The sequence below is a fragment of the Grammomys surdaster genome, unplaced genomic scaffold, assembly GCF_004785775.1.
Source record: "Grammomys surdaster isolate TR1022 unplaced genomic scaffold, NIH_TR_1.0 126013, whole genome shotgun sequence".
Lineage (NCBI taxonomy): Eukaryota > Metazoa > Chordata > Mammalia > Rodentia > Muridae > Grammomys > Grammomys surdaster.
In genome coordinates this window covers 2,794,818-2,812,845 of record NW_021620828.1, presented here as the reverse complement: position 1 = coordinate 2,812,845, position 18,028 = coordinate 2,794,818, and the positions used below count along the sequence as shown (strand labels likewise).

At 47.6% G+C, this 18,028-nt stretch overlaps 1 protein-coding gene across 1 annotated transcript; it reads right to left on the bottom strand.

The window, feature by feature from the left end:
* Positions 1-8,858: 8,858 nt before the first annotated feature.
* On the bottom strand, positions 8,859-17,914 carry Fgf6 (fibroblast growth factor 6). Its single transcript, XM_028754544.1, has 3 exons — positions 17,525-17,914; positions 16,361-16,464; positions 8,859-9,573 (listed from the first exon to the last, which is right to left on the bottom strand). Exons 1-3 carry the CDS (start codon positions 17,868-17,870, stop codon positions 9,397-9,399), a joined length of 627 nt encoding a protein of 208 aa, XP_028610377.1. The 5' UTR covers positions 17,871-17,914; the 3' UTR covers positions 8,859-9,396.
* Between the last annotated feature and the right edge of the window lie 114 nt (positions 17,915-18,028).

The following is an 18,028-nucleotide window of genomic DNA, read 5'->3' as shown; positions in this document are numbered from 1 at the left end:
AATTGCTCTGCAATAGCACCCTTCAGCTGTGCTTGTCCACATACTAAATTTGTTTTATGTGGAAGGCTGGAGGAAGCCGTGACATCGGAACCGCAATGGCCTTCAGGAGGGGAGATTATGAGAGGAGATTATTTCTTGGTTTCTGGGAGCTTTAGGCAGCTTTCTGGCTAGGTAACACATTACCTAAGATAAAGAAAATTAAAATAAAGGTATACTTTTTTTTAATGTGCATTGGTCTTTACTTGCATATATTTCTGTATAAGGGTGTCAGATACCCTGGAACTAGAATTACAAGTTGTATGTACTGGGAATTAAACCTGGAACCTCTAAAAGAACAGTCAGTGTTCTTAACTGACTGAGCCATCTCACCAGCCCCAAGAAAGGTATACTTTGAAAGATGCCTCAGTCCATCACTCACTATGGAGGAAGCATGTGTACAGGGTGTGGTCCCTTTGTGGTGGTGGGGAAGCAGAGAAGAGGATGGAATAGAATACATCATGCCCTTCAAAGGTGCGCTCCTCAATCCTGAACGTCTTTTCCCACTGAGACCTCCATATTTCTATACTAGAGAAATAACTCAAGGCCTTGTGCATGCTAAGCAAGTGCTCTATCATGAAGTCACAGTTCCAGACCAGGTACCATCTCTTGAAGCTATCACCACCTCCAAATGTTTGCCAACAGGCTGGTGAGCAGTTCTTTAGCAGGGGGGTGCCTTAGGGGAACATTTAACATTCAAGCCATAATGATGGAGCTTTCTAGATTCTTGACCAAGGAGATGTTTTAATTTTATAATCAGGACAATGATTTGGTGAAGTGGGGCTGGGGAGATGGCTTAGTGGTTAGAATACTGGCTGCTCTTCCAGAGGAGCCATGGTGGCTCACAGCTGTGTGTTACTCCAGTTCCAGGGGATCAAGGGGGCTCTAGAGGGCATCTAGGGGATGCCTTCTTCTGGCCTCCAAGGGTACCAGGGTCACACGTGGTATACAGACACATGTAGGAAAAATACCCATAATCATAAAATTTAAAAAATTAAAGAATTGTAAAAGGAATTGAAAAGAAACAGTTTTTTAAAAAATGAAATTCAAGTTATGTAAGGAGAAATCCTATTTGGCTTCCATTTAGAAGCAAAATCCTGCTGGCCTGTGATGGAGGAGCGTGTGGGAGGAGGGCTAGCGGAGGAGGCCTGATCCCCATATGGCAGAACAAAAGGTGATGATGAACACCAACAAGAGTGAGTGTCCACTTCCTGTGCCCGTGACCCTGACCTCTCACGCTACCCCATCTCCCCTAGATCTCTTTCCTCAGTGCCAACCTGCGACCCCTCCACTCTTGACAAACCATCCACTCTAGGCAGAACTTGAAAACCTATAACCCTTAGGAATTCCAAGTGGGACTTGCTTAGGATGAGAATTTCCATGCTAACGTAAATGCTAGGATCCAAAATGCTTCTTTCCTTCCCAGCCCAGGGTGTGAGCAGGAGGGTCTTCCTTAGAGAAGGTCACATGGCTATCACATCGCATGGCTGTTACACCACAGCAAAGGACTTCTCAACCTTGCCTCCATTGCTATTTGTGGCCAACTGGTTCTCTGTGGTGGGGTTCTTCAGCAGATGTAAGATGTGCAATAGAATCCCTAGCCATTTCCCCCTAGATACCAAGTAGTATCCATCAAGTGATTGTGATGACCAGGATAGTCTTTAGACACTATCAAATGTCCCCTAGATGTCAAAATCCCTGTTTCAGATGTAGCAGCCTATCTCACTTATCCACAAGAATAGGGTCCCAAACTTGGGGCAGTTTATGTGCACAATAGAAGCCTTTCAGAGTCTAATCAATGTGCCAACCACTGACACTTTCCTGGAATGTTGTTAAAATGACATCAATTATGAGGTCAGGCTTCCCCAGGTGGCAATGAGGCTCCTCAATAGACTGGCCTCCTTCACCCACAGGTCATAGGTTGAAGCCCTAATCTCACATGTGACTGTATTTGGAGATGGGGCTCACTAAAGAGGCCATTAAAATTAAATAATGCCATTCGGTAGGGTCTTGATCTGATAGGACTGTGGGCCTGTAAGGGGGAGGAAAAGACACTGCCCAAGGTTCCTCTTCTCATACACAGGGAAAGCTGTGAGCAGAGAAATGAGGGAAGCTTGGAGAACTCACTCACTCTCCAGTAGGAGAGAACTCACTAAGTACCAATGCTGTCTGGCCTTGGCTGTGTACTCCAGCCTCTAGAACAGCAAGAAAATTTGTCTGTTGTCTAAGACGCTATCTTCAGGATTTTGTGGTGGCAGTTTAAGCTGACTAATATAGGCATCCAAAGCACTTCCAGGAAAACAGGCAACATCTGTAACCTGGGGACCAGGAGCAGCCTCCACTCAGGAGGTTTGTAGGACTCGGAGAAGAGAGTGTCCCAACCAAAACAAGAAGAGAAGGATGTTGTGATTTTAATGAAATTACTAATTATTAATCATTGATACAGACAATAAATCCCTCAGTTGGCCAGCTCTGAGAATCAGGCCTTCTTCAAGCCTCCCTTACAGTAATGGTCTTTTACATCTCCATATTTTGCTTGGATGATTTTTTTTTTTTCTAAACCGAGCGTTGAACTCTTTATGGGGTTCTGGGCAGGGGTGCATCCTAAGTGTTATGATGAGATACCTGTTAAAACACCACTGAAAACTGAGAATTATGCATGTCTCACAGTTTCATTCAGCATTTCTGGTTGCATGAGAGCGAAGGAGAAGCTGGGCATCGTGGTGTACACTCAGAAATCTAGGATTCGGGAGTTTGAGGTAGGAGAATCTTAGCTTGAGGCCAGAATGGGCTGTAAAGACCATGCTTGTCTCCAGGGATTGGGGTAGGGTAGCGATAGGGTAGGGGTAGGGGTAAGATAGGGATGGAGTAGGGTAGGGGTAGGATAGGGGGGTAGAGTAGGGTAAGGGTAGGGGTAAGACTAGAGAATACAGGACAGGCGTTTTGACTGAGTATGGACAGAGTACAGCATATTCCTGGGACACTGTTGTCTCAACAACAGAACAGTTGAATATCTGATATGTGATTGTTCCTTGTCACTGTGGTTCTTATTCTTAAGATATAAGGGAAAGAAGGACAGTTGTCACTCTGAGGGTGTCTGTTTCTCAGGTGAGGCATCGTCCTTTGACCTATGTTCATGTCAACATGTGTTTGGTCTGGGAGTGTCCTGCTGCCACGAGACTGGCAAACTAGCTTCCTTCGACCCATTTAGGAATCACAGATTGTCATGAAGAGAATCTGAACCCTCCAAGTTTCGTCTCAGCCAGTGGTGGAGGCTGACTTTTGAGGTGTAGACTCACCTTGTGAGCAGTATCCTGGGGTCATGGCTGTGGTTGAGATGGTAGGTCAGATACCTCTCTCTCTCTTTCTCCACCACTAATCTATTCTTCCAGAATCTCCTCTAACCTGAGACAGTTCAATTAGAAGCCTCAGATTTGTTCTTGCTTCCCCAGTTATTTCAAGCCCACCCTCAGTGACATGCTTCTTCCAGCAAGGCCACACCTCTTAAACCTGCCTCCAAAAGTTCTGTCAGCTGGGGATTGGGGGATTCAGTGTTCAAATACTTGAGCCTAAGGGGTGGGGGGCATTCTCCCTTAAACCACTACAATACAACAATGAAATTTAAAAAAACAAAAAAAAACAAAAAACCCGAGAGTTTTGACTTCAGTTACGGTCAGGAGTTTAGGTCTTAAGACAGGGGTCTCACAAAGAGGATGTGTGATGGGATCAAACAAAAACTCTCTTGCTGCCCATCCTGAGCCCCATCAACACTGCCCCCTCCACCCAGATCTATTATTTTGTACCTGTAACAATGACTACATTTTTACATCCAAGATGCTGTGTTCTCTCCCCATTCCCTAGTAGCTTTACCTTCAAGCATCTTTGGTATTATTCTTTCAGAGCTCTCCCTCCCTCCCTCTCTCTCGCCTTCCAGCCACCAGCTTCTCTGCTGCCCTTAAACGCCCTTAAAATTTCAGCTTTCTTCAGGATGGATTCTCTGATCACTTGTGTGAGGTCAGGCCCTTGTTCTAAGCTTCCCAGTACACTGGAGGTGTCTCTTCTATATCTTCGTTACTGTTTTCTGGAATTATTTCACACCTGCCTTCCTTGGGAGTCCATAAGCCCATGTAAAGTTTGTCAACATTGTATTCCAATGGCCCAGTGTGGTTTCTGGAACACAGTAGGAGGTTAGAAATATGAACTGCATGAATAAACGCAGGAATATGCCAAGCATATCTTCCAAGAATGTCTGGAGGTATTCAGAACCCAGCATCTCTCAAACGAAGGCACATGTTCTTCTCCCCAGGTGGTAGGCACAGGAGGAAGCAAGTGGGAGAGGGGATTGTTGGAGCAAGAACAGGCAAGGGCCTGGTAATGGGCGTGGTATAGGAGGCCCAGGAAGGGCATTGTAAGGGGTCCTTTGTCTTCAGTGTTTTTACTCAGTCCTAGGGAAGGACTTCATAAGGAATGATGGCTCCCCTTGCTCAGAAGTTCTGCAGTTCTACTCCTGCTAGACGATAATTTTCAGTAGCAGAGCTGCCTAGGAACATGTAATAAATATGGACTCGTGGACCCCCTTTGAGTCCCATCAGCGTCTATAGAGCGGGCTTGCGGATCTACAGGGTAATGTGCTCTTCAACGATGGTTTTTGTCCTCATCTAAATTCTTATTTTGCAATACTAAAGAGAGAGGTTGCATAATTTCCTCCTCCATCTTTTCTCCCAACTCCCCTCCCCCCATCCCCAAGGTGATCTTTTTAAAAAGACGTACATACTTTTTAGTTTATGCCTATGAGCACTTTGCCTTCATGTATGTCAGTGTACGGTGTGCATGCAATGCCCTCAGGGCCAGGAGAGATTGTCAGATCCCCTGAAACTGGCATAATGGACAGTTGTGAGCTGTAGATGATGCTGGGAGCTGGATCCAGGTCTGCTGGAAGAGCTGCAGGTTCTCTTAACCATTAGGTCATCTCTCCAGTCCCACATGAGTTTCTATAATGCATCTCTATGAGTAAACGGTGAGGTCTACCGTGTTTCTCGTGTATCCTCCAGATTTACCCCGGCTCAAATGAGACTCTCATTAAGTAGTTCTAGGTGTGTGAACAAGTGAATGGATCCCAACACAGAAAACTGCTTATAACTTAGATGAAGGCAGAGTGGGTAGGGGCTGTAGCCTCCTTATGCATTTGATCATTTCCTTTCCCCTTTGGACAAATACCCTATTAGTAATAAGAGTGATGGGCTCCCCCACAATTTCTTCCTGCCTTCATCATCCACAGCATCACAAACCTTTATCTGCCCCCCCACCACCACTGCCCCTACTTCCTGGATCCCAGATCGGGGGTAGAAAATTGACAAAAAAAAAAAAAAGTCAACTACAACCCAGAGATTTGTTTTCAGTTTTAATAGGAGGGGCAGAGTCAAACAGTTTAGAGAAACGTATAAAAAGACCTTTAACTTCTTGCTGGGACATGTTATGGTTTGTGCATAGCACATACGTATTAGAAAATAGAAGCATCACATTTCTCAAGCACATGACTGAACAGCTTCTGGATCTCCTACCTACCGTCCTCAAGCCTGAGGACGGCTCTGCACCAGAACCCAGCCTGAGGTCCTTACCAAGGAAGTGAGAGAACCGCCTCTGAGGCTGGGGTTTCAGTAGTTTATGAGGTATACAAACATGGTTCCGTTTTGGCTATCTGCATGCTGCCCTAGAGTCAAGATCTGGTTGGGGGTAGCCACTCGCCTCCTGCCCTGGGAAGAGGAGCCATCCACTCAGAAGTAAGCACAGGCTGCAGTATTTCTATAGGGTCTAGCCTTGTCTCCAACATTCCTGTCTTTGTTTTTTTTTTTTTTTCTTTCAGGAAAGTGACATGAGTGGCTGGTCAGTCTTGGAAAGGGAGGGTAGGAATAACTCATACAGATCCTCTGTGCAGAGCTAACTGTCACGTGTTCTGTAACAAGTGGCTTAGAGCTTATCTTAGGGGAAAATGTAAGGCTAGAAAGTTGTAGAAGTCTTCGAGCTTAGCTTTGTACCAAAAAAGAACAGAAGGGAATCTTAGTTGAGATGCTATCCTGGAGTCATGGGGGCCAGCGACCACACATGGTAACTGTTTGCCCAAGCGACCACAGCACCAATGACCAGGGCAATGGGCGTCATGGACTCTTCCATGTCCTTCCTTCCTCAAAACTCACACAGAGTGAGAACCTGGAAAACCTGGGGTCTTGAGGTGGGAAGTGGGGCACTAAGCCATAGAGGAAGAATGTCAAACTTCACAAGCTAGGACTGGGACGGGATCAGATTTCGGGTCTGGGCTGTTCATCTAGAGATACATTTCTAAAAGGAAGACAGGTTGTCCTCTGCTTCAGATGACAAGAAAGAAAGCTGTTCTTCTTAAACCATAGTCTGGCTGTGACTGAGAGCTAGGAGCACTGTGTGAGGATAAGTTTGTCAGGCGGGAAACTATGGGATGCGGCAGTCTGCGAAGGGTAACGATGGAGTATTAATCATCAGATTGCTTACTGTTTTCATCAAAAATGTATCAAAAGGAGGAAGCACAGAGGTGTCACAGGGCAGCAGAACAATGCAACGTTTGCCTGCATGTCTATGCACATGTGTACAGTGCTCTTGGAGCCGGCAGAGAGAGAGATGTGAGGGAGATACACGTGGTTGTGGCCATCTTGTGGCTACTAGGAACTGAACCCAGGTCCTCTGGAGGAGCTTCAAGTGCTTTTGACCACTGAGCCAGCTCTCCAGCCTCGCCCCCACAAGTTTGTAGAACATACACCGGTGAGAGGATTACAAAGGACTGCTTCAAGGAGTACAGGTGACCAGTTAGGAAGTAACACTCCACCCCTGTGCACAGTAGCAGGACAGAAGGAATCAGCAGCACCTCTCAATGATTTTGTTTTTCTTTTCTTATCCCTTAACTTGTCTATGGATTGGGTTTGACTTGTACAAAGCCTAAGTCACTTCAGGTCAAAGAGGAACCTCTTAAGAGAACTTCTTTACAGGAAATAGTAAGTCGGAAGTATGAACCATGCATTGAACCAGTAAGGCAAAATCCTGGGGCCAGCTAGAAGCCCTCGCTTCTCACAACCAATGTCAGTCATTGGAAATGCCATGCTGCTGTTGCTACCAGGCAGGTGAACACCAGGCCTGCCCCATCCAGGGGTTCTGTAGCGTCTCTTTCTTACCCGGAGCATGAGAGGTAGGAGTAAATAGTTGACGAAACCTTGTCAGGATTTGGGCAGCTTCGTGAGCTCCAACAAAGAGACAGAAAGATTTAGCAGCCCAGGGTCTTTCAGTCTCTTTAGATTTCACTGGTTCAAGGCATGTACACATAAAGATCTAGAAAAGACAGGAAGGGAGGGAGAAAGGAAGGAAAGGAAGGAGGGAGGGAGAGAGGAAGGAAGGAAAGGAGGAAAGGAGGCTGGTGGTTGGCTTTCTTGAGGCTTAAAACATTTCCTCCTATCTGGATAGCAGTTCCCAGCCCCAGCCATCCTGTCCATACAGTTACATCAGGAATGAATGTGCATGAAATCCCAAACGACCCCATTTCTGACAAGCCTTGTAATACCATTGATGATGACTGGCAAAGATGTCTTTACAAGAGTATGGCTTTCTCCTTCCCAGATGACTTGAATTTCATTATCCGAGAAGTTAATATGGACCAATTTCTCTCCCCCTTATACCTGATCCAAGACTCAGTTCTTCTGAGTTCCCATCCAAAGCTTGAGGATGTCCATATGGCTGAACTCCTACCGTCTGTTACCTCTTATCTCCATCTAGCTCTGGCCTTTCGCTCTTCCCCTATCATGTGTCCACCCTGATACTTTCAGGGCATAGGAGGAAGCCAGAATGGTGTCTGTCTCCTGCATCGCCAACCCCCACCCATCTGCAGCTCAGAATCCCTGAGTCCAGATCTGTCTATAGAGGGGTGCATCTACGAATAGAGAGGTATGTTGAAGACGGAGGTATTTGCAACAGATGAGGGGATTGTCTTGCAGGTCAGGGCTCCCAAGGGTAGCAGAGGGTGTCAGGTCATTTTGTAACATGTGCTGAAAATATTTGTGCACTGATCCGGCTCTCTCTGGTGTCAGATTTAGGAACATTCCAACAGTTCAGGAATCTACAGGCTCTGGGCAGACCACAGTTATAGTCTCTCAGGGAACCATGGTTTAAAATACTCTCAAAGGACAAGAGGCAAGAAGGCATTGTGGAGCAAGGAGCCACTTTGGCTTGGCTGCCGGGTTCCTGGGATTATCACACCTCTCTTACTGTAGTGAGGAAGAGGGGTTAGAGGTCACAGCACCCAATTCTTCTGCATCCAGGCGGTATTGTGTATGTAAGCTTAGGCAGAGTGAGAAGGAAGTGAGGGTATCGGGTGAGAACTTGGGCGAGGTTCCTGGACATAGTTGGAGAGGGATCACCCCGGCGAGTCCAAAGCCTCTGGACTTCCTTCATGCCCTAATTTGCACACTGCCCTTCCTCGCCAGGGAGGTTGCCATTATTAGGATCCTTGTCATCTGAGGTTAAAATAAGACCTGGTTCAAAGCGAGGAAACGTTATGGGCAGGCAGCCTGGTGCTGGCCCATTCTTGGAGCCCCACACAGCTTGAAGCCCTTCAGGCAGAATGGCTCTCTACAGAACATCCAGTCCCTCTGCCTCCACAGAGCTCCCCAATGTTCTCATCCTGTTCTATTACTTTATACCAAGGAGGGGATTCCCTTCTCTCCCAGTTATCTCTAACAATGAATCATAACGTCCCCAGAGCCCCAACGGGCATGGAATCCAGGGTGCCAGGTTACCCTTTTTTTCCTAGTTTGCAATTATATTTTATACCCCTACCTTCCTCCTGGCACATAAAAGATAGCTGCTCACTGTGACTCAGACAACTGGATAGCTGATCAGAAAAAGGCAGAATGGGGCGCATCTCAGTCCTCCTGACTTGACAAGTGATGCTCTGACAGGCCAATGGCTGTGGTTGACGATGTTGGGAGAAAGGAACTCGGTATTCTAAAATGCCTTTGCTCTGAGAATCTACACAAAGATGTATGGATATGCAGGGACACACGCATACTCCCATCTTGCCATTTTCTTATGCATAGGGCCACATGCTGCAAGAGTCATCTGTGTTGTCTCTCCTCTGGTAAGCACAGGATCCACTGCCATCCTGAGACGTGAACTGTAAACCCTCGGCCATGTGCAATCCAGTGGCCAAGGGAGCCAGCTCATCTCTTTGGGCATGAGATAAGCCAGACCCAGAAGTCACAGGATAAGGGCAGAAGTGTTCTCTTAGTGTAAAATCCCAACAGAAAAGACGAAGCTGTCACCCTGTGAGCCTTCATCCACGGGTCCTTATATCCTGGGGAGGAAGTGAGTGACAGTCATGATTGGGGACACTTTGCTGCCCCGCTTTACCCGTCCATATTTGCTCAGTGCGATGTAGGTCCCTCTGTACAGATCTGACTCGTAGGCGTTGTAATTGTTTGGAAGGAGGGTTTCTCTGAACTTGCATTCGTCGTGGAAGCTGGGCTGTGAAGAGGAACAGACAGCAGAGACCTGGTGATAATTACGAAGTGCCAACACGTGGGGTGGGGGAAGGGGGAGCATCCTCTTGGAGGCAAAGGGGAGGTGGGATGGGGTTGACGAACACTGGGAGGAGGAACCAGGAAAGGTGCAATATTTGGAATTTAAATAAACAAAATAATTAAAAAAAAAGAGGAGGTCTTTTTGCCATGTCTCCCTCTCCCCTTTGTAGAAACACAGCTACTAGGTATATGTTGCAGGGAAGGAGAAACGTGAGAGGTTAGGATGGAAGACACTTCAGAGCCCTCACAGTTCCTCCTCATGTGTCCTCTTACATCAGCAGGAATCCAAGGCCAGGGACATAGAGGGATGATGCTTCTGTCCAGTGGGGAGGTCAGGGCAGACCTCCAGACTTCCAGGTGGAGACTTGGGGACTTTTCTACCAAGTTGTCAAGTGAGAATGTGTTCTCTCCAGAGGAGGGGACAGGGTGGGTAGCACTGAGCTATTGCCAGCCTATAGTGAGAGTTGGCCTGGCAGAGTGGGATGAGGGCCCCTGGCTCCACTCAGTGGCTTTTCTACTTCCCCATATGGTGACATGGATGGTCTCCTCCCCTCTCAGGGCCTCAGTTCTCTTTCACAAAGACTGTGTGGGTGCCAGAGGGCTTTGGGGGTAGTGAGTGGAGGGGTGGGTGGGGGAATGAGGTCTTGAGAAGTACTGTCCCTTTTCACCTGTAGTTTCTCAGTTCAAAACCTGCAGCCCCTTAAAAGGGGGGAGGAGGCTTCTTCTCAGTTTTGACTTTGAACCCAGAAAGTGAATGGAGCTTTATAACCCAGACCATTCTCGGGCCATGGGGCCTGAGATAGAAGTCATTCTTACAGAGAAGAAGAATCTGGTTCCCAAGGGAATTAGGCAGAGAGCTATAGAGGAAGTTGCTTTGTCCCTCTCTGGCTTTTATGTAGACATAGATGTGTGTACCTGGGCATATGCACACACACACACACACACACACACACACACACACACACACACACGGTAGCAACCTCAGCTCAATGGCTTCTCCCTGGTACCAGAGGCTTTGTCCTTTGATTTCTGAAAGAAGTCTGAGCACCTAGGCTCACCAGCAATGGGGACACACACAGGTGTCCCTTTATATTGCTTTTATGGGGTGGTAGAGAGCCCATACCAGTACTCTAGAGCCCTTCAGGCAGATAGATGCCTCTAACAGCATCTGAACCCTATGAACATGTTTCTTTCCCAGTAGACTCCAAGCCCCATCTGGGACAAGGATTCCAGGGGGTCAATGGTCAGATTGAGAAAGAGATTTACTACTATAACTGAGAAGGGTCCAAAGACTGGTGATTCTCCATGTTCCTTAGTGTATAGTGTTGCTACTTCTATAGAGAGCAATTCACAGTGTCTACTAGAATTTTTTTTTAAATGATGATAACAGATGATCAGCAATTCTCTTAGGAACAGATTTTGACATTATATCTCCACACGTGTACAACACTTTTTAAATAGCAAGAATCCCAAACAGTCAGCCTCTATCAAAAGGGGAGCAGTTGTCTTGGCTGTGACCAAGCTACAGTATGGGGTGCTATAAGCCACGAAAAGAAAACCTTTGGCACATTGACACTGGACTGTGTCAGAGACATATTACCAAGTGGAGATGCTCAATTTGAACCCATGTCTTGCAGAGGATCAGGGTTTGATTCCCAGAACCTACATAGTAGCTCACAACTGTCCAGACCCAGTGGATCTAACACCCTCATCTGGTCTCCAAGGGTGTCAAACAGGTAGTGCACAGACATATATGCAGGCAAAACACTCGCTCACATAAAATTTAAAAACACCCTGAACCTCTGAAGTGTGACTTTTCAAAGCTACCTGAACATACACTTATGCATGTATAGGTTATTCCTGGAATGGTCCATAAGCAACTGGTCACACAGGTCACCTCTCAGGAAGAACTCATAGCCATCAAGACGAAGGTAGGAGGTTTAAGTCCTGTGGGAATCTTTTGCTCTTTTGTTTCTTCTTTCTTAAATGTTTTTCATGTGTTATCTACCTACATAAGCAATTTATTTAAAAATGGTAGAGGAGTTCTGGATCCAAAATGGGCCAGGAAGTAGAGGGAGGAGTCTTATTAGACCAGAGGTCTCTTTGCATGAGGTTGTACCCCCCCAGCTCCCTCCCCCCACCTACCTGCTTTCCTTCTGTTCTAACTTTGTATGTCCCTGTCCCTGGAGAGGAACTTGCCTCGTCAGTTTCCAGGGGAATTTATTTCTGATCTGGATGGTGATTAGGGAGAGGCTTTGGTATGTTGTTTGCAGATCCATGAGAGGGTGAGAGGAGAGCAAGCCATAGGGTGGAGAGCAATGTGGAACAGAGGAAGAGGAGGAAGGCGGAGGAATGAGCCCTTGGGTTGAGAACTATGGGCATTGCCCACATCCCACTGTCTAGAATGTGTCGGGCTAAGAAGCAGCGTTTTTTAAAACACCCGCGTCTTTGTGGGTGCATATACAGATTGCCACGTGTTTCTGAGAGTTCTGTACCCCTAGAGTCTACCAACCATGGACCAAAACATATTTGAAAAGAGATTGCATCTGCCTTGAACATGCACAGATTTTTAAAAATCAAATGGTGAGCTCAGATGTCTAAGAGGATGCACGTAGGTCATATGAAGATGTTAGATCGTTTTTTTATGAGGCACTTCAGCATCTAGAGATTTAGCGTTCCAGTAATCCATGGGTTACCGGAACCAAGTCCCTGAGGATATCAAAAGAGGCTACAATCCCCTTTGTCCAGCAGACACTTTGGCAGGGGCAGTGTTGGAAATGGGACTCAGAGCTTTGTGCTCTAGACCAGCTCCCAACCACGCCCCAGCCCTGCTCAGCAGATTTGATTATTCAAATCTGTCCTAATCCCCCTGTTTATTTTTATTTTATTTTTAAAGTTGACTGCTTTCACATCCTTCCTGTCCTTTCTCCAGCCTATCTCCTTTCCCCGGCCTTCCCAGAACGCTCTACAAACAGGAAACGGAAACAGGGTTCCTATTCTTTAGGCACCTCCTACATGCCCCGCCCCTTGCCTGGCCCGCCCCCTACCTGCTCCACCTCCTGTCAGTCCCCAACCATACATCACATTCAGGTGGTTTGAGGGCGGGGTAGCGGTTATGACGAGACATCACAGTATAGTTCCCTAAACGCACTGATTCGCCCTCCCCAGGATTGTAACTGGTGGCATTTTCCACAGGACTGCGGCAGTGCTTGGGACCCAGCCTCTCTGTTGCCTCCATCACACCTCTGGGCTTTGAGGTCTCATGGCTCAGGAACTCTGAATCATTGGCTTGGGGAGGAAGGCCCCCCAGCCAAGCGAACACCGTGTTAAGAAAAGCGGCTACCGTGTATTATTACTTGAACAAATGAAAATAATTCCACCAGATCACATTTCCCTGGCCTGCCACTCTCAAGCGACAGCGTGACAATGTCTTGGATTCTACCAAATACAATTGAAAAAAAAAATAGCCTTTCAACTCCCTCGGTGCAAAAGCACTGTGGAAAATAGGGCACCCATGGGCGTTTAGGGGAAAATGCTTTTGGCAGAAATGGTCCCAAAAGTTGGGGAGGGAGAGCAGCTATTACACCCATCCTCTTGTCCAAATGCAGAGCTAAGCCATCTCTGTCAGTACAATCTTCATCCTGTATGTGCTCTGGCCACATGTCCCTATTACTCCCAGTCAGAGGAGAGAAGACAGGAGTGAGATTTGTGATTTCCATGGCACTGTGCTCCTATTGGTTAGAAGTATGTAAACACAGTATTTAACCCCTCCAAAGTGCAACGTGTATTCTTCTCAATCTGTGAATGGCTACAGAACCACCGTCGGGAGGGGCTCTGTGATGGCTTTCTGGATTTTAAGGGGAGAGACAATGTTGGATTCCCTCATTCTGCTCCAGTCTCCATCCAAGATGGCAAAGATCCAGGCTGAGAGAAGCACCAGTGACTTTGCCTAAAGCAAGTTGGTCAGCTAGAGAGCAGGACCAGGCGACAATGGGAACCCTGGTTCCAGTCTTTCTGGCCAAATACACTTCCCCCGAGGGCTTTCTGGGCATTATCTGCAGAACCGAGGGATGCACATAGCTGCAACCGGGCAAACGAACAGTAGCCGGAGACTGTAGACACCCTGTGTCTCTGCCTGCAAAGGGAGGCTAAAGACCAAATGCTTCTCCGGATTCTGCAGGGCAGTGCTTTGCTTATAACTTATAACCACTCTGCAGGATCTCAGATAATCTCTACCAGCTCAGCACAGGAGGGCTGCCCTTGTCATCTGCAGAGAGAGCCTGAAACTGCCCTTAGGTTCCACACCCCTTTGTAAGAAGGAAGAGCACTTCTAGGTGCCCTTTCCTTACCTCTAGTCTCCCATGACAGGAGGGCTGCCTTTTCCTCCTTATCAGCCCCCTTCCCCCCCCCCCTCACGAGAAATGCCATTTAGAGGTTACAGCAGCTGATCTACCGAGGGAGGAGGCAGCTCAGGGGGGCTTAAAGGGAAATAGTGTGAATGAAATCACCACCCAGCAGGAGTCTTCCTGGCTCCTGGGATCAGTTGGCAATTGTTTTTTTAGACTGTGGTAACTGCTGCGGAGGGGTGGAGGATGGGGAAGGGTGGTTCAGGAGCATCTGGTTCCCTAGCCGCACACAAAGCATCAGGTGCCCTGGCTGGGGCACTGCTGTCCAACTGTAGCCAACTCTCTGGCCTCAGGGTCTAGGGAGGAGAATCTCTAGTTCCCAGGCTACTGGATACGGATACCAGAGGGTCTTCTCTCAGAGTAGTCTCCCTTCTCCCCAGCAACTGCTGTTTAGTGATTACACCAGGTCTCTTTAGAACCATTTGCCTGGGGAGTCTGGGTGTCCCACACCTCAGAGAGCTTTGCTACAGTGAGAGGGTCTACCCTTTGGGGACGTTTTCTCTGATAGCCAAAATGTTTCCAGTCCTCAGCCTCTCTTAGAACCAGAGATTCCAAGTGGAACGTGGGCAAATTTATCCAATCAATGTTTGTGACCCTCTCCCTGGCCACAAATGAATTCTTTTCTAGTTGAGAAAAAATATGTTAATTAAGGTGACAGAAGTTGATATAATTTGGGGTTCTGGCAGATTTGCCTGTTAAAATGCCCATGCAGAATCCCAGAGACAGCTGTCTCAGATCTCCCTGTCAGTGGGATTCTGGGTACTGTGGGGGCTGGTGATAAGAAGCTTTTTGGGGGACTCATCCTACAGAAGGACCAAGCAGCCAATTCCACCAAAGCCTCTTGGGGGTCTCAGGCTGCTTCCTGCCCTGCCAACTTTCTCAGAGACTGGTACAACTGGCATCTGAGAATTCCATGTCTGGACCCTGTCTTCTGCTGTTCTAAAGGATGGATTAACACTAGGCAGAACTGATGAAATTCTTTGTTCTCCATAGGCCATAGAGCCTGATAGCACCCACACCTACCTGAGCCTCAAAAAACACTTCAGAACCTTAAAAAAAAAAAAAACTGAACACAGAGCTGGACAGATTGACAGTCTTCACAATCTTCATCCCAGCCCTCTGAGCCTCTGAGTCGGGTCCTGGAAATCCTTGCATCTAACAGATTACAAAGTGATGGGTGCACAGGAGCACCGACAGAACTGTGCTGGAGAAGCAATGGTTTTAGCTCACACCATAAGCCAACTTTGAGACACTTGCTCAAAAGGCTGGGAAGCAGATGCCGTCTGACTAACTCACACAGACTAGCTCACTTGAGTCTTTTCCAGACCTCGGTTGCTGAGAGATTTCCCTGGGGAATCTAGCACTTGTCCTGGGGCTGGTGGCCCCTTTCTATCCCCCATCTCGTTCCTTCAAGGAATGGGAGGATCAGACTCTACACTCTCCTCTAGTGCATCAAGGCTCCTTGCTATTTAGCCACTGCCCTCTCATTTTTGGGTGCTAGGGGATGAACTTCCCTGAGTTCACATTCATACAAGGTAAGCACTCGAGCACTTACTAGATCGAGCTTCCTTACTTCTAAGGACGTCTTGGTTTTATCAATTTCATAGAATGTTTTTCTAACACATTTTGAAATAGGCCAAGTCGCAAGCTGAGAGCCCTGGAAGTAAATGGGTCAGAGAAAGCAGAGGCTTTGGCGAACACAGTTAATGCTTGCCCTTACACTGGAGAATTTGCCTCTTAGCATGCATGGGTCCTCCCACAATGATCTCTGGTGCAGAGTGAGGTGGGGCCCAGTGCCTGCTGGGGAGGTATGACAGAGGAAGATACTACCATAGACTGTGGGGATCAGAGACCAGAGGTCCGTAAAACTCAGGCTAAAGTCTCTCATCACTAGTGAAGAAGAGAGATAGCCTCCTTCTACAGACCTCCTGTACCACTCTGGTGGAGTGTCTCCTGGAGGGGATGACCCACAGACCTGCCTTTCTGGGCTTCTCCAGTTCAGTGACTCAGACCTGCCTGAGTTTGAATAACAGCTTTGTGTCAGAAGGCAGGCTTCCCTACCCAACAGCTCTCTGAACTATGGGTTCTTTAAGGGCAAGGGTCTCTGTGGTGGGTTGGAAGAACCGCAGGCATGTGCAGAGGTTTCATGGTGAAACAGAGGAAGTGTTTCACCATGAAAAAGTGCTGCAAGGCACCTTGCTATACACAGTCCCTTTTAATTCCCCACCCTCCAAAACCCTCAACTCTCAGTGTTGTATATTTGTTGTTCTCAATGGTGTGAACACAAAGAGAACCCAGGAGCTTTCCCTCTCCCTCGGAACTCACCGTTGTGTACAGTCTTCCTTTACTGTTCATGGCAATGAAGAGAGCACTTTTCACACCGAAGAGGCTTACCACACCCCGCTCTACTGTGGAGATTTCCAGCAGGCCTGACAAAGAAACAGAGGACACACTCTCATGCTCATATCAACTAGAGTCCTGTAAACTCAAGTCCTTCAGAGGCATCCTGCTGTCCCCCTTCTCCAGAGGCTCCACTTCTCCATCACGTCTGTCCTTGATGTGATGTTACAATCTTATGACATCCCTTCACTACACCAGCTGCATCTGGTCACATCATGGCAGCATATTCAGTTTTTCATGGAAAAGTTTTACACTGGAATTGGGGATCACGGCAGACACTCAAACATCTATTTAAGATTAGCTTTGAATCTGGGCTTTTGGTGAATCTGTCATCTGAGGTCCTTGACTTGAAGGATGGGGGTTGGAGATGTAGCTCAGTGGTACAATACTTGCATGGCATGCCCTAAGTTCCTGGGTTTAATTCTCAGAAACACACACACACCATACACACACATAAATACATACACACATACATACATACACACACACACACACACACATACACTCAATCAATCAATTTTGATTATTTAAAGTCTGTTCTACATCCTTTGACTCAGTTCCCAAACACTGCAGCTACACTGAGCCGATGGTTCATCTGGAACCCTACAGCTCTTATCCTGCCGTGGCCAGAAGACTGTCTATACAGGCACCCAAAACATGGCACCAAGGAGATGCTTCAGATGGACATTTTTCAGATTACTTGCCTTTCTCTTTCAAAAAGGACAGATGAATAGAAACTAATGGCTTTAACCAGGATGGAATATCATAATATCTCCCCTACCAGAGTAGTTATAGTTTCTCAGAAAGACCAGAGCTGGACCACTAATACTGGAGTAATTAGGACCACTGATGGAGTTACCTGGGATGATGGCTAAGGACACCAAGATGCATAGGTCTGGTCTTACTGAGCCTGCACCTCTCTCTGGGCAGGGCAGGGTGGGATCAAGTCATCTAAAAGTTGATCTTTTAGATCAACACATCTTCCCTTTAGAGTGCAGCCCCACCCACCAGCACGAGCCCCCTTCATCGTTTGACCCCGCTTGTGCCCAAGCCACCAAGCACCCCAGCTTATTTGCTAGTGACACTCACTGTAGGGGTTCTCCTCGTGCGTTCCGCTGATCCGGCCGTCAGGAGGCACCTGGAGGTGGAAGCCAATGCCCACGTTGCAGTAGAGTCTCCTCTGTCTCTTAATGCCCACCAAATAGCCACTTTCCCAGTTCACACCCGAAATCTCTCCAGCTAGCCCAGCTCGAGACCTGGACAAGAGGGTGCCCCAGCCTCTGGAGTCCAGTAGAGTGCCGTTGGCGCGGGCGCCGGCAGGTGAGGGCACCACCATGCCCACTAGGACGCCTAAGAAGACGAGAGCCTGCAGCGTGCCCTGAACACGTCCTGCTCCCCGGGACATAGTGATGAACAGCCTCTGTCCCAGGGCCATCCACCTTGCCTCTCAGGCACGTGGTCAGAATTAATGGCCCTAAAAATACCGCCCTTCTTGTTTTTCTCCCCTCGGCATGGCGGCAGGGGCTTATTTTTGGAAGGCAGATGAAGGCTGCTGACATGAAACCAAAGCCTGCTTCAGGCGCTCGGATTGAG